The sequence below is a fragment of the Hippocampus guttulatus genome, chromosome 1 (genome assembly GCF_054856545.1).
Source record: "Hippocampus guttulatus isolate MCC_2025c chromosome 1, RoL_Hgut_1.0, whole genome shotgun sequence".
NCBI classification, from domain to species: Eukaryota; Metazoa; Chordata; class Actinopteri; order Syngnathiformes; family Syngnathidae; genus Hippocampus; species Hippocampus guttulatus.
Window position 1 is genome coordinate 14,319,534 of NC_141261.1, and position 20,707 is coordinate 14,340,240.

General features: G+C 43.9%; 2 protein-coding genes across 3 annotated transcripts; one reads left to right on the forward strand and one right to left on the reverse strand.

Annotated features, from left to right (window-relative positions):
* Positions 1-3,053: 3,053 nt before the first annotated feature.
* Positions 3,054-13,898, reverse strand: vps16 (VPS16 core subunit of CORVET and HOPS complexes). 2 transcript variants are annotated; one of them, XM_086111853.1, is made up of 24 exons: positions 13,718-13,898; positions 13,042-13,130; positions 12,888-12,979; positions 12,682-12,810; positions 12,149-12,293; positions 11,959-12,074; positions 11,116-11,238; positions 10,963-11,018; positions 9,773-9,862; positions 9,480-9,651; positions 9,258-9,389; positions 8,975-9,102; positions 8,854-8,889; positions 8,680-8,788; positions 8,453-8,587; positions 7,223-7,331; positions 6,781-6,878; positions 6,596-6,700; positions 6,170-6,247; positions 5,988-6,074; positions 5,818-5,900; positions 4,918-5,014; positions 4,730-4,833; positions 3,054-4,631 (listed from the first exon to the last, which is right to left on the reverse strand). In XM_086111853.1, the coding sequence occupies exons 1-24, from the start codon at positions 13,765-13,767 to the stop codon at positions 4,490-4,492; spliced, it is 2,505 nt and encodes an 834-aa protein (XP_085967979.1). In that variant the 5' UTR covers positions 13,768-13,898; the 3' UTR covers positions 3,054-4,489. The 2 variants fall into 2 exon arrangements, with proteins under 2 accessions (XP_085967979.1, XP_085967987.1); XM_086111861.1 differs by having other exon boundaries at positions 13,042-13,215; positions 13,718-13,897.
* Positions 13,899-16,698: 2,800 nt separating this feature from the next.
* On the forward strand, positions 16,699-20,695 carry cavin2b (caveolae associated protein 2b). The gene is made up of 6 exons (XM_086111874.1): positions 16,699-17,046; positions 17,712-17,852; positions 17,925-18,026; positions 18,976-19,233; positions 19,460-19,612; positions 19,682-20,695. The coding sequence occupies exons 1-6, from the start codon at positions 16,771-16,773 to the stop codon at positions 19,970-19,972; spliced, it is 1,221 nt and encodes a 406-aa protein (XP_085968000.1). The 5' UTR covers positions 16,699-16,770; the 3' UTR covers positions 19,973-20,695.
* The last annotated feature ends 12 nt before the right edge of the window (positions 20,696-20,707 follow it).

A 20,707-nucleotide genomic window follows, 5' to 3' on the forward strand; every position in this document is an offset into this window, starting at 1 on the left:
AAAATGCCTTACTATATATACATGGTTGTTTTTTTTTTCGGCCAAAAACGCCTTACTATACATGGTCATTTTTTCGGCTAAAAACGCCTTACTATACATGGTCGTTTTTTTCGGCTAAAAACGCCTTACTATACATGGTCTTATTTTTTCGTCTAAAAACGCCTTACTATACATGGTCGTTTTTTTGGGGCTAAAAATGCCTTACTATACATGGTCGTTTTTTGGGGCTAAAAACGCCTTAATATACATCGTCGGGTTTTTTTTCGTCTAAAAACACCTTAATATACATGGTCGGTTTTTTTTCGGGTAAAAACGCCTTAATATACTGTACATGGTCGTTTTTTCCGGCTAAAAACGCCTTACTATACATGGTCATTTTTTTCGGCTAAAAGCGCCTTACTATATATACATGGTCGTTTTTTTCGGCTAAAAATGCCTTACTATACATGGTCGGGTTTTTTCGGACAAAAATGCCTTACTATACATGGTCGTTTTTTTTCGGCTAAAAACGCCTTACTATACATGGTCTTTTTTTTTCGTCTAAAAACGCCTTATTATACATGATCGTTTTTTTCGTTGAAAAACGCCTTACTATACATGGTCATTTTTTTCGGCTAAAAACGCCTTACTATACATGGTCGTTTTTTTCCGGCTAAAAACGCCTTACTATATACCTGATCGTTTTTTACGGGTTAAAAAGCCTTACTATACATGATCTTTTTTTTCCGGCTAAAAACGCCTTACTACATATGGTCTTTTTTTCGGCTAAAAACGCCTAACTATACATGGTCGTTTTTTTCGGCTAAAAACATCTTACTATACATGGACATTTTTTTTCGGCTAAAAACGCCTTACTAAACATGGTCGTTTTTTTCGGGTTAAAACGCCTTACTATACATGGTCGTTTTTTTCGTCTAAAAATGCCTTACTATACATGGTCGTTTTTTTTCGGCGAAAAACGCCTTCCTACACATGGTCGTTTTTTTCGTCTAAAAACGCCTTACTATTCACGGTCGTTTTTCTTTTGGCTAAAAACACCTTACTCTACATCATAGGTGTCAAACTCAGGTCCTGGAGGGCCGCTGCCCTGCATGTTTTCCAAGTCTCCCTGTTGCAACACACCTGATTCAAATGAACAGATCATCAGCAAGCTCTGCGGAAGCCTGACATTGAACCTGTTCATTTGTTCATTTGTAGAGTCTACATGGTCGTTTTTTTTCGTCTAAAAACGGCTCATCGTTCACTTCAAAGAGCCGGCTCTTTGTACCGGCTCGTTCGCGACCGACACATCACTTGTGAAAATGTAGGTGATTGAACAGTCAGAGGTGCTGCCAAAAAGAACCCTTTCTGCACTGAAATACAATGAAATTAATTTTGATTCCGTTTGCTTCAATACAAACCGGATACTTCATACTTGACCATAAAGTTAATTTAAAGTAGTACCTCAATTCAAAAACAAAATCTGACGTTGAAAAAAACGTCGTTTTGTATTTTTAAGACTGAATATGAAAATAAACAGAATTTAATTTTCAGTGAGGATCAAATACAGTTTCAAAGAAAAAAAGTCTATCGTTTCTTATTCAGATTGTACAATTCAGATTCAGTTATTCAATATGATTCAGAGTAAAATATACAAATCCATCCATTATCCGAGCCACTGACCTTCAATTCACGTCATTCAAATTCAGTATAAACTATTTAAAATTTATTCACGTTTAGTTTTTGGTGGCAAATATTCCGCCCCACAGATTCACACCTAGTTTAGTTTTGGTTGTAAAGTGTCCTAGAGTGTATTGAAAGACGCTTATAGATGAAATGTATTATTATTATTATTATAAGAAATTTCAGGGGTTATTTTTACCGACCATTCATGACATGTACAAATGTTTGTTTTCCTAACACACTGTCCATTCTTGTTTTCTTACAGTTCTTATAGCCGCTGTGAGACCTAACAGCCTAACATCTTGGGCCTCAGACCAGGAAATTGATGTCACAAACAAAAGATGGCTACATCTGGCTCCTGATCGGGATGGTGACAGGAAGGAGAGCATGAGAAGAAAAGAGGACATGGAGAGCGCAACAATTTGATGGACAGAAAAATACAGTTCAAGAGTAAGCTGCATCCCAATTTGGACTTTGTGTTCACTGTTAAATAAAGAAAAGTGCATTTTTCCAGTGTATGTGGAGTTATACTGTATGTGAGGTTCACAAATTATGACAATAAACATATTTTTATAAAAGTCGTTTTTGAGACTTTTTTTTTAATGTGGGTCAAATATGGCTCATGAAAGATGTGGCTTAGTTGAGGTTGAATTCAGGCTGATATCAGGAACCTGTTCTGGCCCAGCGTCGCGTCGGAGTAGGGCCAGATATGGTTTTACAATGCGGCTCAGATCTGGGCCGAATGCGGCCCACATCGTGGATGCCAGACGTGGGCCACTGCAGGACCGTCATTCATTGAGGTATGTGGGCCGAGTGTACGTGCCGTGTCTGCCCCAGAGCTGGGCCAGACCAATATTGCTGACTGGGTATTTTAGTCCGCAAACTGACGATTTGCGCGGATGAGAGTTTGCGATGGCGGCGAAAAAAAACTCACAAAGGTCTACTAATTACGACATTTAAGAAATGGGAATGCCAGTCTGATTTTTCGTATGAATCGTCCAAAGGGCGTATCACTAAACTCACCTGAAATGTATGCACAGAACACGAGAGCAAGATACGACGAGAGGCAAGTTGGTCATTAGATTTGTAGGCTAATCGTTATGAAAAATATTATGAAACAGTATTGGTTATTCTATCATTTACTGGTTGTAGCATGGTAACTTTATGAATAAAACCTTCGTCACAAGGTGTAGTAATGCTAATGTTAACTGTTGGTAGAACTCATGATGACGTGTGTTAAATTCTTTCGTCAAATTGATCGTAGATTACACATGCATCATCTTGGGAGGAGGATGTCAAGCCACATCAATACTTACCTGTATTAATGATTACCAGTAAATTAATCTTTGCAGTGTGAGATTGGAAAAAATACTCTGATGATGCCACATGAGTACACCAGTTTTTGATCCATTTATTTTTTGGAATAAACCTGGAGTACACAGCTACTGATGTAATGTTCATTGTTAATGCATCGTTTTCAAACATTTACCCTTGAAACATTATACTTTTGAGTGTCAGAATTCTTGATTATGAATATCAGTCAAAATAGAAAAATGGATTTCCATGATGAACGTTTACGGAACCCAACATTTGTAATCGTGGTTTCCCATTGGGTAATCCGACGGAACCGAAAAACGGTTACCATGAATTTCCGAAATCCTCAGGCCTGCTCCTGAATTATTTAAATTTTTGCAGCATTTGTTTATCATTGTATGTATATGTTGTTGTTTGTGTTATTATCATATGCAATTGAATAAGTAGACCATTTCAGAATTCGAAATTTGGGACTCCCTCAATGCATAATGGGACTCATACTTTTCTGATCAGCGAGTCCCTGGGACTCGCTGCCGGTAAACTGTAAAATTATCACTGCAGAGATTACCGCTTTTTCTGCACTCAGTGATTGACTTCTATGCAGTCATTTCTCAACTTGTCTTCCGTGCCACGTCATGCCTGTTGAGTGTTAATTTACTTCATATTAAGAAACTACTGCACTAAAACATTAATTCATAAATGTACTGTATATCATATACTTTTTTTGTTTTTCTCAGTATAAATAACACGTACCCTGACTGTTCTACTCTTTGAATAAAAACACTTCATTCAAGCGTTAGGGAGTGCAAGGGGTTATGATGGAGGGGTGTTGCAAATCATGAAGACCTGCCAAGTGGTATGATAGCATTGTTTTATACATGTCCTCGGCTAGGCCTCAGCTTCAAAATCAGCCCTTGGTCCTTGGCCTTGGAGGCAAGTCCTTGGCCTTGGCGTTGCCTCGGAAAATTTTCCAAGTCCTTGGCCTTGGCCTCGGAGTCAAGTCCTTGGCCTTGGCCTTGGCCTCGGGTTGCCGGTCTTTGGACACAACACTGGTATGTATATTGTTAAAAATAAATTTGATATCAGAAGTCATGAAATATTATGGCGAGCAAATAAGTATGAATTATTATTCAAATAATGTTAAGGGAAAAAAAATAACGCTTGTACAATCTGCCCAGTCGAGACAAATTGCAATCACGGTCCAACTGTGAGATCTGGGCAAGACCCATTTGCTTTCGTGGACCCAATGGAAAAAAGACGCGGCATCCAGATCAGCCACCGGGCCTCGAGTTTGACACTCGTGATTGTGCACTGATTGGCTGGGAGTAACGATACAGTTCGACTGCCACATAATGCGGATAACTGTCAAAGCCAATCAAGTGAGCAAATCCAAAACGCGCCTGGCAACAGCAATGGATTGAGGGGGTGGATGGAGTAGCCTCGTCTTCCTTCAAGCAATTATATCGGGTCAAGCTGGCGGCCGAGATAACTGGCACACACGGCGACTGTCGGGTCACTTTTTGGCGGTGGACAACTTGGCTCGATTTAACCTGTCAGTCAACAAGCGATCCGAGGCGGAGCATCTTGCGAGCACCGCCGATATTTCTGCTTCGTTCCTGCGTTCGATCGCTGCGTCTGCAGCCCCTTCGAGGTCACTGCGAAAAAGAGCAGAAGCGTTTTTCCCCTTTGGAGCAAGAATTGACGATTCTTGTGGTCATGGTGAAGGGTTTTTGGAGGTGCGCTGACATCTTACCCGACGGCCAGGTGAGCTTTGACCTTCTGCTCGGGCGTCACTCTGAAAATGTACTTCTTGGCCTCATACTTGTTATTTTTCTTGATGCAGACCTCCACAAAGGCCTGAAGATGATGCACAAGAAATGTTCTTCACATTAAACAAGTCAAAAGGATCCTTGGGGCCAGCTGCGGGCTACTTCCACCTACCAGGTACCCTATTGGGGACTTTTTACTCTTGGAGAACTTCTCCAACTCTTCCCACTCCTCCTTCTCTGCCAAAGACTTAAGTTTCAACCACCAATACCTAGAAAGGCAGAATTTGAATTATTGAATTATTGATTATTGAAGATGATCTTAACCAGGGGTGCCAAACTCATTTTATTTCAGGGATAAAACAGTTTCTGTCCCTTTTTTTTTTTTTGGGCGACAATTCAATTGGGCTGCTCCTTTGGTGGCCACCTTACGGCACTATAAGTCAGGCATACGCATGTACAGTTCAAGTAGTCAGTCAGAGTGAGTGACTGTCAGCTGACACAGCTCGCACACTAAGCTGCGGTCATTTTTGCAGAGGAACCAACCGAGTTCAATTCCAGCTCCGGCCTCCCTGTGTGGAGTTTGCATGTTCTCCCCAGGCCTGCGTGGGTTTTCTCCGGGTACTCTGGTTTCCTCCCACATTCCAAAAACATGCATGGCAGGCTTATTGAACCCTCGAAATTGTCCCTCGGTGTGAGTGTGAGTGCGGATGGTTCTTCGTCTGTGTGTGCACTGCGATTGGCTGGCAACCGGTTCAGGGTGTCCCCCGCCTACTGCCCGAAGACGGCTGGGATAGGCTCCAGCGCCCCCCGCGACCCTTGTGAGGATAAAGGGGATCGGAAAACGGATGGATAAGCCGAACGGGCTCCTTCCTTGCTTCCATACCTTGGCCAACCCCCTTGGCTTTTTCATCCAATCACAAATCAGGAGTCGTCCGATACACGTTCACGACCTCACAGATAAGTCGGAAATTATCGTACTCTTAACACTACACACTCTTATTTTCTCTGCGGGCCTCCTGTTTGACACCCTTTGCGCTAAATAGGGTGCATTGGAATCGCTTCCTCGACATACCTCTTGTCGGGTACTTTGAAGTCTCGATAAAGTTGATCCGTCTGCTTGTAGAGTCCCAACATCAGCAGAGTTTCCATGGTTGCCTGAATAGGAAGTAAGATCATGGGAAGAACACCAAATGATTTCAAACAGGGATGGCCTCAATGACCCCAACCGTTGACGGCACCTACCTGAAGCGACAAGCCCATAAGGCCGGCGCCCTTCTCATCATCCAGTTTCTTTTGGAAACGGAGGAGGCGCATCTCGTCTTCGGTGGCCTGCAAAGACGGTTGTTGCTCATCGTCAACGGCGATTGGGCACGCGAATACGTTGTTTGTCCTCCCGAGAGAAAGTTGAGTCAGCGTGTTCTTACCTTGGAAGCAAACTCATTTTTGGCTTTGTTGTATTCGTCGACGGCACTCTGCAGGTGGGACAGACGGCTGTCTAACCTCTACAAATTCAAAAAAATAATAAACACACACACAAGCGCACGCGTCCATTTCTCAGTGTTGGCCAACAGAATTTTTTTTTTTTTTTAAACAATGATGTCACATATACTCCTTGATTGGAAAAAAAAAGGATGCGAGTCTTCGTAAAAGTAAATATCGCTAAAAGGTTTCAATTGCATTTGGGTGCCACAAGCGACAAAGCACTACTTTTGTCAAAGCAAAGCTCTTTCATTCATTTCTACGTCGTTCCTCGGCACCGAGACGCCACGAGAGAGCGGCACAGCGATGTCGATGAACTTCCTCAATCCACTTCAACATATTTTTCTGATGTGTGCGCGCGTGTGTCAAACCTTCTCTCTGTAACTGGTGGCGACATAATAGTTGGCCAGCTCCTGATGGTCGTCATCCTGGTTATAAAGATCCCTCAGAGTTTCTTGTTCCTGCAGTTTACAAAACTACAACACGAGCTGGGAGTTTGTCACATGATTAGGAGGCCAATCCCCAAGAATGAAGACGAGGCGGGAAAAGTGCTTACTTGTCTGTAGAGACTCAGAGCGACAGGTTGGTTTCGGAGCGTCATGAAGAAATCTCCTCTGTTCATCTCATTCTTCAGGTGAGTGACAACCATGTAAACTGACACACACGCACGTACACACAAAAACACACCATTTCAATAAACGAACATCCATCCATCCATTCTTGGTACCAATATTCTCATTCGGGTCGCCGATTTACTGCAACCTACTCCAGCTGATTTGGGGCGAGAGACAAGGGGACACCCTGAACTGGTCTCCGGCCAATTTGAATTAATCAGAAAAGAGCCATCAAGCTCTGAGTTGCTGATCCCAGTTGAGGTTTACCGCCAAATTAAACATGAAACAAAAAAATGTCACCTTTGGTATTCAACACAACCGCTAAAAAGTCTGCTAGCTTAACTGTCGTGTATTCTGCAATGGTGTGTTGAGCATCAGACATACCCAGGTCGGTGTCTCCGCTCTCGACAGCTTTACTGAGAGCCAGCTGACTCCTCTTCATCTTCAACAAAAGAGGAACCTGCTCCCCGGAACGGGCCTCCGAGTCCAACAGCTGCGACGAGCGCAAAAACAAATCAGATTGCATAAATCACTCCTCATCCCGACTTTTGTCTACCAAATGATGACTATTACGCAGGAATTGCTCCCGCGGGCCACATAAAATGACGTGGGGGGCGGGGGGCGGATCTGGCCCCCCGGCCTTGACTTTGACACCTGTGGTCTAAGGGTATACTTTTTCTGTATTGTCACACTAGCTCATGGTTATAAGCCCTCATCACATCTCTGTTTTTTGTTTCTTTCTGACTTTCGGGTTGAGTGAACGCTGGCGCGTTTTGGCTGCCGCTGCTCAACCCGTATTGTTTTGTGTTATTTGTTATTGTAAAGTGTCCTTGGGTGTCTTGAAAGGCGCTTATAAATAAAATCTATTATTATTATTATTATTATTACCAGTTGCGGGTGTACCGTATTTTCCACACTATAAGGCGCACCTAAAAGCCTTCCATTTTCTTAAAAGCTCACAGCGCACCTTAAAATTTGATGCGCCTTGTGTATGGTCATTACGGTAATATGTCGACCCCAAAATGGCTCCTTGTAGGGACATGCTTACAATGCAGAGTTCAAACTTAAGGCGATCGGTTACGCAGTTGAACACAGAAATAGAGCAGCGGCAAGAGAGCTCAATGTTAACGAGTCAATGTTATAACTTCCCGTTGGTTAAATGAACTGTGTTGCTGCTTTTTTTAATTTAAATACGTTTTACTGACATCTGATCGTTCTGTAGCAACGCCACTCAACAGCTAAGCTATCTTAGCTGTTGTCGTTTGTTCAAAGCTTCTTTGATCTGTGACATGGGTTGCGTAGGCGCTGATTGGTTGAGCCACCTGCGTACGTGCTCGTGGTCGCGCTCACGCAGAGAGCAGCGACTATAGACAGTTCTGTTGGCATTTCCTTGAGCATAGCTCCATCTAGTGGATGCATTGTAGATTGCGTCTTATAGTGCGGTGCGTCCAATATATGAAAAAAAAAGACAAAATAGGCCATTCATTGAAGGGGCGCCTCATAATTTGGTGCGGCTTATAGTGTGGAAAATACGGTAATAATAATTCATGTCCACGCCGAACAGTGAGTCAAGAAAACTAAGCAAAGCGTAGCCGTCGGAAGGAGCTTCTCTACCTTGATGGCGAGCTCTGTTCGTCCACATTCAAAGGCTTTGGCAGCGATGTGCGAGTACGACACACCCAGGGAGTCCCCCACCTTCAGGCACACCGCCCTGGCTATGGTCTCATCCGAGAGTTCCTTCTGCTGGACCTGGCCACGCCCACATCAAGAGACCCATACGGGACCGTTGCATTGGTCGAAGGGCGTACCGTACCATGCCAGGAGGGAAGGAAGCGACTTACTTTACATGCAGCCCAGTGCTTGAGAACCCTGCTGACCCCCTGAAAATCTGGAATCTTCAGGTAACGGCAGATTTCTATCGCCAACTGATAGAACTGACGGTACACCAGCCTACATGGACCCATAATTGTCATGAAGTTGGCGAAAATGGCGGGATCCGAGGCGAGCGGACTCACCTGTCAATCAGCACCTGCAGGGTCATCTGTTTGAATCTGTTATCAAAGGTCAAGGAGGTCACACTAAAAAGATCCGCGCATGAATTATTTGTGTGGTCTGCGAGACAGAGCGTGAGGATACTGCATGTGCGTGAGTGGCAGACCCACGCTGCACTCTCTGACGGCATTCAGGACGCGTAGCTCTCGACAGGTGGCTACAAAGTGCTCCGGACTGAAGTCTGTCAGGAAACATTTCCCGAAGGATGCTGCCTGGTGAGGGCATGATTACGGAGACACACACAAAACAAAACACAACAAAAAAAACACCATTATAGCACATTAAAATTAAACATTTTAATCGGGCTCAACTGAATATGGATTCCGATACTTGACAGAATAAAATCAGCCAACTGCTCTGGTCTCACCCGCAGCAGAGACTTCTGGGTGTTGGAGTCATATTCGTGTCCTGCTGCCTCAACGCACTGTCGAACCGCCTCTGCCAGCATTCCTTGCTCCTTGATTTCCCGCAGGTACTCATCAGCCTTTTGACTGGACTTCTAGACTCACACCCCGCACGCAACCCATACACTTACGGTATGTTACTTTTGGACCAACAAGCAAGCGATAAGGGAATCGCGCCATACTACCTCATACTCGCGATGGGCTTCCAGCAGCAACGCCCCAGGCGCCATGGAAGCGATTTTAAAGATGTCCTGACAGACGACCGGAACTTCCTGCAGCAGCTCCTGATTGATTGAACTGATGATCCGAACGCCATCCAGCTCGCCGACACAAACGCACCGACTGTCGAGTGGGAATCTGCAATGGGGTCAAGGATAAAACCCTCCGAGAAGAGGTCACTTCTGCACGACATGGATAAAAACTGAAAAGAAGAGCATGAACTTGGTTTATAGAGCTCAGCCGAAGCTATTCGGGATACTGGATGATGTCGTTGCACACTCCGGCCACCAGGAGGAGGTGGTCCCACACCATCACGACAGATGGTTGCTGGGATTTTGGTCTCCGACACCTGGACATACCGACAGCCACATAGGATGAGTATCTAACAGATATTCAGGCTAAAACAGTGGTCCCCAACCAACGGTCCACGGGTAGGTCCCAGGCTTTGGTACCGTTTGGGACCGGACCACATAGACACAGACCCGCGAGCTGTGAGCAAATTTGACTCCATTCGTCGTGACATGGGAAATGTGCGTGACTCTAGCCAATCAAAGCTAACATCGGTTTGCAAGTTCAAATAAATAGAATCCACTAATAAATGAAAGAAGAAGCAGGAAAGAGAAAGTAACAAATTGAGCAAACGTATGGGCAGCCATGACTTCCCAAGAGATTTATACACAAAAAAAAAAAAATCACTTTGTCTCACTCAATTATTTGGTCATCCTTTTACCGTATTTTTCGCACTATAAGGCGCACCTAAAAGCATTACATTTTCTCAAAAGCCGACAGAGCGCCTTATAATCCGATGCGTCTTAAATACGGATCAATATTCTAATTTCTTGGGCGTGGTATTTTAAATGTTCTGTAAAGCACTTTCTTACAGCTGCAGTGGTTGTGTAAGCGTTGTATAAATAAAGCTGTATTGTATTGTATTTCCTTTAGCGTAGCTCCATCTAATGGAGGCATAACGCAACCTCAGCCACTAATGTAACTTCTATGCGGTTTACATGTGGTGCGCCCCAGATATGAAAACAGTTTTAAAATAGGCCATTCGTTGAAGGTGCGCCTTATACGACGAAGCGCCTTATCATGCAAAAAATACGGTAGTTTTAATGATCCCAAAGTAACCGTGCTCTTGCTGGAATACAATTTTTGGCCACCTCTGTCGAGTAGAAACAGTTTCCTTCCACTTTGTGTAATCTCTGTCTTGGTTTACATCACGTTAAACAGCGAGGAGGGAAAAAGCGCACTTTCATATGCACAAAGAAACAAACCTTCACCAATAACGTGATACAAACTGGTATCAAGTACATAAGCAGTTGATTTTTTTGTAAGCCTTAAAGGTTTCAACAGTTTCACATTGAATAGATTGTAAAGCCTCATACACTCGGATGCGCACAGAGGGACCGTCAGATCACAAAAGCAGGAAACAGAGAGAAAGCTCCATACCAGACCATCTGTTTGGGTGGCGTCCTCACTTTGGTGTCGACCTCGCTCAGCTTGCTCTGGAGACATATAATCACGCATCAATCTCCCACGGAGACCGCACCCCTTCGACAAGGTGGTTCACTTCAAACGTGATGAAACAACAAGGAGGTTCACCTGAAGCTGAGCTAAGCCTGTCCACAGGTGTCCGGTGTCAGTGAAGAGAGCAAGATATTTGTAATTGAATGACGCCGACATATGGAGGATGTTGCCCGTCTGAGGACTGAGTCCTGGAGCACACTGACATGGGCAGAACAAAAATGTGGACGTCACTTGTTGGTACAGTGAAACTCCTCGACAACGAAATCGACATGGGCGAAAATACCCCCTAGTGTGAAAAAATGTTCATGCATAAAAGCCATTCCCACTTTTCTGCTCCCCCTATGATGAAAAGTCCCCCTGTTCCGTTATACCAAATCTTTTTCTCTGCTCTTGCCTCGCAACGAGATTCACTACAACGAAAACAAGCCTTCCGCAAAAGTCTAATCCAACCTCAGCATGCCACAGCATGCCACAGCATGCCACAGCGACCTCTCCTGCTTCGCTTTAACGCTTGAAGACTGGATAAAAGTAATAAAAATGAAAGATGGAGGAAGCAAAGTAAAAGACATTCTGCAAGAAATTGATGTAAGTGAAAGTGAATGCTAATCGTAAATTTCGCAACTTCTTTCCTGTTTTTTTCTTTCTACACTGGCTATATGAAGTGTCAAATAAGTATGCTCATATTTATGCACTATGGGAATAAAAATAAAGAGTGCACACATACGTTTTGTGTGTGTGCATGCGTGCGTGTATGTGTCTGTTTACATCTGAGATAAAATTTGCTACAGTGAAAAGCCCCCTGTTGTGAAAAATTTCTTGCTGCAAACATGATTTCGTTGTAGAGGAGTTTCACTGTACACCTGTTATGTAAACCAACCAGCAGCAATCTGTCTGTCTGTGTGTCAGTCGCCATCTCACCACAGAGGTGCAGGAAGTATTGTCCAGGATGTAGAGTTCAGATCCAGTGGCCAACAATACTTTGGTCTGGCGGTCTTGCGTGAGGACAACCCAACAGGACGGCGCCGCCTGCAGGCCTGACATACAACACAGATCATGTGAGCAAATCATCTGACGTGCAAGGAGTTTGCGGCACGAGGCCAAGTTTTACCTGGGACGGCGGGTAACCTCCTAAGTTTTAAATCAGTGATGTTGGTTGCCAAGGTGAAGCGAAAAGATCCCGTTATGATGGCAACACCTGTCCCATAAGGAGAATGGAACACCTTGGCTTCTAAGACCTGAGACTGCACCACTTCCTGCAACACAATTTGGTTCATGTTGCGCATTCTCAGAGAGGTATATGCAAACAGATTGATTTAGCGCGAGCAATGTGATTGATCAAGCATGAGACAAATTGGTAAGTCTGAAGGGCGGGTGCAAGCAGGCATCGCTGTGTGTAATCATGACTGTGGTTATGACGGCGAAGACGACTACGCAAAATGAGTATTTTCCGTGGTGTAAATAATAACTATAAAATATTCGAATAAAATATTCCTGCAGAAATATTGGGGTCCCCACCACCTTTACAACTATTGCCAACACCGTATGGGCATAATCCGCTAGCGTGAGTGAACGCGCAACTAGCGCCCGTTATTTGGAACTGAATCAAGCCTTTGGTGTTTCTGCACCAAGGGCACATTTTACCTGTCCCATGCTGAAGTGTCTCTTGAAGGATCCAAACAGGTCATAAATCAGAACTGAACCATCTTCTTGAATACACAACAACTCATCCGACACTGTCCAACCCAGCTGGATCACAGGTCCGCTTTTCCACTACCACACATACACACCAAATGTCAGTGAACGGTAAAGGGGAGTTTGTCGGTTAGGGTGGTGCCACTAGCGCTTACCGGAAAACTGGCAATGGCAACACCAGAAGCAGAATAAATCTCCAACTGGGGACGACAACTTGGTGAACGTCTAAGAGGTTCTCTGAGGAGAGCTGTGACAAACAAAAACACTCAGTTTGACCATGAAGTCCAAACCGTACGGACATGTGTGTACCTATAGGTCCGCCGTAAGGTGCCGCCGCCATCAAGCAGTCTTTGAGTCCATCTCTCAGGTTCCAACTCATCTCATACAACTCGGTTTTACTGCCAAAACACAACCAGTTCAGGGTGCTGTCTGCCTTTCGCCTTAAGTCAGCTGGGATAAGATCCAGCAACTCCCCACAACCTTCTTCAGGATATGCAGTTTGGAAAATGGATAGATGGATGTTATTTTGGTGTGTGTATTTTAAAGTGTATGTTTTTGTGATCCCACATCAACCCTCCTAGTCTCAGTCGGGTCTGCTGGGATGTTGCATTGCCTGGATTTCACACAAAAAAAAATTGTAGCTAGTGGGAGAAAGGCTATAACGCGAGCATGACGAGGGATATGTTGTGTTTTATGTACGGTATTTTCTACTTTGTAAACATGTGTCTCTAAACGTGCTATTAATTGAAACAGACAGTACAAAAATAAATAATTGGAATGCTAATAATAATAGTTATTATTAGTCGCAGTATTAGTAGTATAGTTATTGTGTTTTTTAGGATACGTATTCGTCACAGAAGATTAAAGTGTCAGTCATGTAGTACATTTGAATGTCAATAAAGAAAATTGTTAATTATGAGTATGCAGTTGCATGTTTACAGCCGCATCTTGTACCCTGGCAGTACCCCGTGATGCTGAAATTTACCGGTAAAAAGCTTCTCCCATCGGATTCCAGTTGGCTGTTATTAGAGCCATGCTGTATGTTCTTCCCGATGACACCTAAACGTCTCAGACTGGCAAATATAGTCTCTATTGATACATATACCGTACGCATTAGTTTATTGTTTTTCACTGCTGTTAACGTAAGGCTTGTCAGCTGATTACTTCCGCCATACGACTTCTTTTCTTCTTCGTTTAATTTGCTGGGGGATTACCGAGCTGTGGTGTATACCGCCATCTACCGTACAGGAAATGCAAGGAATTTGGAAGTCTGCAATCTTGAATGACTGAGGACACCGGAAAAAGTAAAGTAGCACCCACACATATGCACTGTATACATAAAACATATAACTATATCCTTCCTATTAAACCTGCATCATTAAGAAAAATAAATAGAGATCTACTCCTATCTCCCAACAACCCTTCTTGCTTTCGTATATTCCGGATTGCATTCCATTGTTCCCCTCCCTTAATTAATCTCCACCGTCCTCTGTGTTCCGCGTATTTACTACACTTGAAGAGCACACAGTCTTCTGATAAATCATGTAAAAGTTGACAAGCGCTGACTATTCTCCTTATTGGTGTTGAACGGCAACAGCAGTTTCACAGACGTTGCAATAGCGCCTCCTGTTGGATAGCTCATCACACAACATTTAAAGCCACACGTTACAGCAAGCTCCCCCGTTGCAGACCAGCTCTTTCTTTCTTTCTTTGGGATCAAAGTTACAAAGTATTTTGGCACAAGATAAGTGTGAATACGCTTTAACATTCACACGTTGAATAGTATATTGTGTCAATTATTCATTTCGCCCCACCATATTCTAGCTCATTGTGTCTGTGCAGTAAATCTTTCTTAGACGAACTGAATTGCTTCGACACAATGCATTTTTCCTGTGACTTTGATGTGTCACATTTTTACGGCCCCTTTGTGAATGAATTTGTTCTCAAACTTCCTGGAATTCTGTGTACCAGAATATGAACTTGTTCACTAACTTTCTTGTAGATTTCATTTATTCTGTAATAACGTGTTGGCAACGCAAGAGAACGTTCTCTAAATCCGGTCGCCCTCTTCGCCACTGCTTGAGCTGATTGTGACTGACCCAAACGACATTCTGCTTGGGAGCTTTTAACCCGCTTCAACACTTGATTACTTTGAGATTGTCCCTCCACGAATTCAACTTCCACACCAAAGCAAGATCAGACTGTAATAGTGAACTCACAATACAATGTAAAGGAAGTTGCCCGCTAGTCTATTGTGTTTCTAAAAAGTGTGACTTCCTTTATGTCTTTCCTGATCCTTGTTTGAAGTGTTTAACATATGGACGGACAAGTCGGTCTTTTGTTTTGTTGTCTTTTTCTGAAATGTGTCTTGTATGTAGACCAAGCTCTTCTGATTTATTCCCCACCGTGATGTCACATTGTGGCTAGTTTATACATGTTTCTGACTTCGAAGCTTAGATGGCTGAAGATCAGACGCCTTTCAGCTGCTGAACCCACACACGTTGTTGAGACCTTGGGAACTCTTTGAAATGATGACAAAAATTCATCGATCAAGAAAGACTTCACAAATCCAACATGTAGGCAGAGTTATGTTCAGAGAAGTCATAATGAGCAAATACGGGTCAGGACTTGACATACTGGGCGCTCATCATGGGCACGACTGTCATATTTATTAGAATTTTGATGATTCCCACATTCAAAAAACATGCACGGGAGTTGAACAGAATACTCTAAATTATCCCTTGGTGTGAGTGAGAATGGTTGTCGGTCCGCGTGTGCGCAGCGATTGGCTGGCAACCGGTTGAGGGTGTCCCCCGCCTATTGCCAGGAGACAGCTGGGATAGGCTCCAGCACGCCCGCGACCTCTGTGAAGAAAAGGAGATTAGAAAATGGATGGGTGGGTGGAATGACTGCAGCGAGTAATTTCTCTTTGCCGGCAGCATAAAACATATTTGTTTGACAGCACTCATTTGGCGCACACAATCCTCAATACAATACTAATGGGGAAAATCCAAGTCACTCAAGGAGAAAGAAAATTCTACATTTTGCATTTTAAATTTTACGCTTTTCTGGTCTTTTGGGACCATTTCTAATTTTAATTGGAGGTGTCACCACTTTTCCGAGGTCTGGAAAAAGAAGCGAGCAGTCACCCTCAGATGAAAAAGAAGCAGTTGAAATAAATCATGTCGAAAATCGACATGGCATTCACCAGCATGAGGAGTGCATGTCAACCACCACTTGAAGTCAGAGAGAGCGAGAGCGAATACTTTCTTTCCAGATGACTTCATCTGGAAGGCATGACGGTGAGAGGGATCACCCCCTGACACTCTGTTGCCATGGGAACGGGCTGTAAGGTTTTATATTTAACTCCTTCCCACCCCCGTGCCACATCGACCGTTTCCCCGAAGCATGAAACTTATTTTCCTTACAAGATGAGAGTGTTTGAGCACTTTTGTTTTCTTGAACTCTTTTGATTTTTTTTAACCTCGGTCTTTCATTTTTCAAGTGATTTCCTTATTTACTTTTTATTTTTTATTTATTCAGACACCACAAAGGTGCATGGCTTCATTCCCCTGTGGTGTTTAGTTATTACATAATGCTTCCCATACAGACCTTATTTCCTGAATACAAAAGGAAGACGTTCATATGTAAATTGCATGTGAAATAAATCGTCCACAATTGCGTACCCGAATACTTTAGTCTTTGTGTTGTACCATTTTCTGCTACACTTTTCCTGTCCCATTGGACAGTTTGACTGACTCGTGGCTCCAACTTGTTTTCACGTTTGTCTTGTCTGCGGAATTTGTGTCAAGCTGCACAACAAGCACAAGCGCGGGTCTGTTCTGGCACTAAAAGAGTTAAGAGTGTGCACTTCCCTACAGGGAAGTTAGGCGGAATGTTTTTCCAAGTGCCAACCAATCAGAGCTCAGCGCGCACACACACACACACACATACACACACACACACACACACACGCGCGCACACACAGTTTGCAGTGTTTTTCAGCCCGCAGAACTTTCTGACCAACTGCTGTCTCTGATGAGTGAGGACGGCGCTCAGACCGGCGAGAACATGGTGACCACAGACACCCACCAGAACCAGGACCTGCTAGTCCCTCCTCAGGTCCACGAGTCAGAGGACCAGCTCAAAGACCAAGAGAACCCAGAGAACCAGGAAAATGCTTTAGCGGGCCTGTTTGGGTTGGACCGAGAGAAAATGGGCGAAGGCCCCGTCAACGCCATCACGGTCCTCACTTTGCTGGACAAACTGGTCAACATGCTGGACGCCGTGCAGGAAAACCAGCACAAGATGGAGGTGAGCGAAGGGTGGGGCCGCCGTGCTAAACCCGTGTGACAGTTTACTTCAGACTTTTACTTTGGCAAAATGTGTTATGGTCCCAACTTTATAAGGACCAATAAGAGCAGCAACGTTTGACGGAAAACATTTCACGTCGCACTCTGCAAAGAAGGACATGTTTTTCCTGTTCTAGTTAAACGCTGAGAGTTAATTCCAAACAACTTGACTCAACTTCATTCAACAGGTCCCGCATATTTGTAACTTTATTGGACTACATTCCCTCGGGTATTAATTTGCAAAAGTTCCAGAGCCCGTCCAATTCCAGCTATCAAACTTCTTTTCAGCTCAAAACAATATAAACTTCACATGACCACCAGCTTGAGCCCCCCCCCACCCCCCATTCAATCTAAAAAGTGAAAAGACTTCAACAATGGACTTATGTAAGGAAATTGAATTTTCACAGAAAGCGTGTGACCCAAAAGTTAAGCGAGGAGATGCTATCGATCAAATTCTTGCTCAAAAGTAGTCGGGTTTTGAACTAAAGACTCCCCCCCCCCCCCCCCAAACCTCAGATTTCAGTTACAGTTTTTTCTTTTCTGGAAACATTCGGTTCGATCTGAGAAAGGCGTGGTCACAGCGATCAGCAGGCATGTGGTCTCTGAAAGGTCCTTTGCGTTTTTCAGGGCCACCAAGTGGAGATGGAGGGCGTGGTCAGGGGGATCCAGGCGGATATGATCAAACTCTCCAAGAGTCACAGTCACACCTCCAACACCGTCAGCAAACTGCTGGACAAGAGCCGCAAGCTTTCCGTCACCATGAAGGAGGTAACCGGAAGTCAGCCATGTCGCCGCTTCAAATGCCGCCGTTCTCTGGGATGAAATGAGATTGTGTTTTAGGTACGAGAAAGGATGGAGCGCCAAGGCACGCAGGTTAAGAAACTGGAGGCCAACCATGCCCATCTCATCGACAGAAACAACTTTAAAGTACTCATCTTTCAGGTCGGTGAGACGGAATTATTTTGGTCTCTCAACCATGGAACAAGAGGTCATGTGATCCACTCTCAAGTCCTTTTATGGTTGGTGAGATCACAGAGAACCATGGTACCGGCTTCTCTCGCCAATGCGCAACGTTCCCCAAATTCCTTATGGCCATGTGTTAGCGTGCGCATATGTGTAAATTCAGTACAGTCGTGCCTTGAGATATGAATTTCGTTCATTCCGTGACCATGTTTGTGGGTCAAAACAAATGCATTTCAAATTATATTTCCTATCTTATATATTACTATATTTCCTATACATCATTTTCATTCCACATCATTCCACATAATTCCATATTTTATCATTCAGCACTTCAGCATTCACACACAACCTTTCCACAACTTGTATTTTTTTTAGTATTAGTCATTTTTGCAGAGGATAAAGAATATTTACCTGTGAATATTGTAATACTCTGTCAACCTGTTTTGCTCCACTGTTAGTGTTCAAATATCCATTGCTTACAGGATTATAACATGGGAACTATCAATGCTAACAGTTAGCCTGTCCACTGTGTTTTACATTATATGTTACGATTAAGCTATTGGGTGCAAAGTTGCTTCGTTGTTATCAATACACAGTGAGTAATTCTCTTTGCTTTATGTTTAGGTTGACGGTACACTTCCACTGGGTGTGTCATTAAACAGCTTGCAGCCTCATTTTTTTTTTTTAAAGAATTGTTTGCTCTATGCCAAACCGCTTAGTTGAGTTTGCTGCTACCTTAGAGTGTGCATATCTTAAGTTAGCGCTTGCAAATGAGAGCAAAAAGTCAGCTGAAAGATGACGAAAAACGTGTCAACGTCACACGTATCAAAGTATTGATCAGGTCTTCTGCGATTAGTCTGAATTAGGATCGGAATGACAGGATGTTCAGTTTGTTTTTGGCTAACTGAGGTCCGGCTGTCCTTTGAAGGAGGAGAACGAGATCCCCTCCAGTGTCTTTGTGAAGGATCCTCCGCCGTTCCCTCGTGATGAAATTCTGGAAGAGGGCGACGAATCGGGTGTTGTCGAAGACAATCAGCCCTCAGAGGGCGGGCTCCAAACCATCAACCTCTCATCCGATGAGGACGTGGGCCTGGAGGCAGATCTGGATGAGGAGATGTGGCCTCAAGACCTGGAGAACATGGAGAAGTCCAAAGCTGAGAAACTGAAACTCTCCAGTCTGAAGAAGGTAAGCCACACAAATACGATGTTAAAAATGACTTGGGCACTTATGCTCTCAGTCCAACAATTAGCTGTCGATCAGTATTGGACATGTGATTTTGCCATGGCGACTCTCTGGGCACTTGAGTATTGTCAGTACTACTACAATGGCTCCAACTTCCAGAAACAAATTCCTTTTGTGTTTTAAAATTCTTGGCAAACAAAGATCATTTGCATTCCAACTCTCTCGGAAGGTTGACAGTCTGAAGAAGGCTTTCTCCCGACAAAACATCGAAAAAAAGATGACCAAGATCGGAACAAAAATTGTGTCCGCTGAACAACGAGAGAAAATCAAACAGAAAACGTCCAGTCTCAAGGTTTCCCCCGTGACCTTTGGCATCAAGAAGGTATGACCTCCAAGTGATCATGACTTTCTCGTCTTGTCCGCGTGACCTCTAACCCGCGTGTGTTTGCAGCCTCGCAGCAACTCAGCCTCCCAGCCTCCCGAAGAACATCCTGTCCAGATCGAAGAGAGCCCCGCCCCGGAGGACCACATCCAGCTCTCCCCGCTGGGCAGTGACGAGCAGGAGGTCACCTTCACAGAGATCCACAACGAGCTGGCCCCGCCGGAGCAGCAGGAGAAGGAGCAACCATGTGTGGAGGTCAGCGGAATATCTGAAGGGGTGAACGAGGACTACGCTCTGTCCGCCACGCTGCCTCAGGACCAGGAGAACAAGGAGGAGTCTTCGATGTCACTCCAGGAATAAGAGCTAGACCAGGTTTTAGAGATGATTTATTTTGAACGCATTTCGTACACTGAAAAGCACGAGCACAAACACGCTATCTGAGTTGGTGAACAGAGGAGAATTGAGCGCAAAAACACTGGAGGAGACCTTGTTTGGGAAATATTCATGTGCTGTTGACTGAAGTATGTTCACCCAGAAATAGAGAGGTTTTGATTTTTTGGATGGTAAAAGGTTTAGCCGAACTTAATATGAGCACATTCCATGTTTATCTAGCAAGAAAAGCATTTATCAACAACTGTAAGCGTGTTTGTTGTTTTAGCTTCGCATGCTAACTGTTCAATGGCTTAGCAATATGTTGCCTTTGCCTAACCATGCAAAACTCAATCTGGCAAGAAATCGCTTGTCAAGAAATATAACAGGGTTTGTTGTTTTAGCTTCACGTGCTAACTGCTCAATGGCTTAGCAACGTACTGTAGCTGCTGCCGAACTACGCAAAAGTCAACTCACTATGATCAACCAGTTTGAAAATGTATAGAATGGACTGGCTCTGATGGCTTTCACAAATGCAACACGGCATTGCTTTCTTTTTTGTAAAAAGAACTTCTACAACCAAAGAATATGCATTAACTCATTCAGTACCAGCCAATTCTGGACCAAGTCTGAAAAGATGTTTAAAAACGTCTTTGGGAGTGAATGAGTTAATTGTACCTCACAAACACAGATAAATAAAAGTATGTCACACAATGTCCTGTGTCT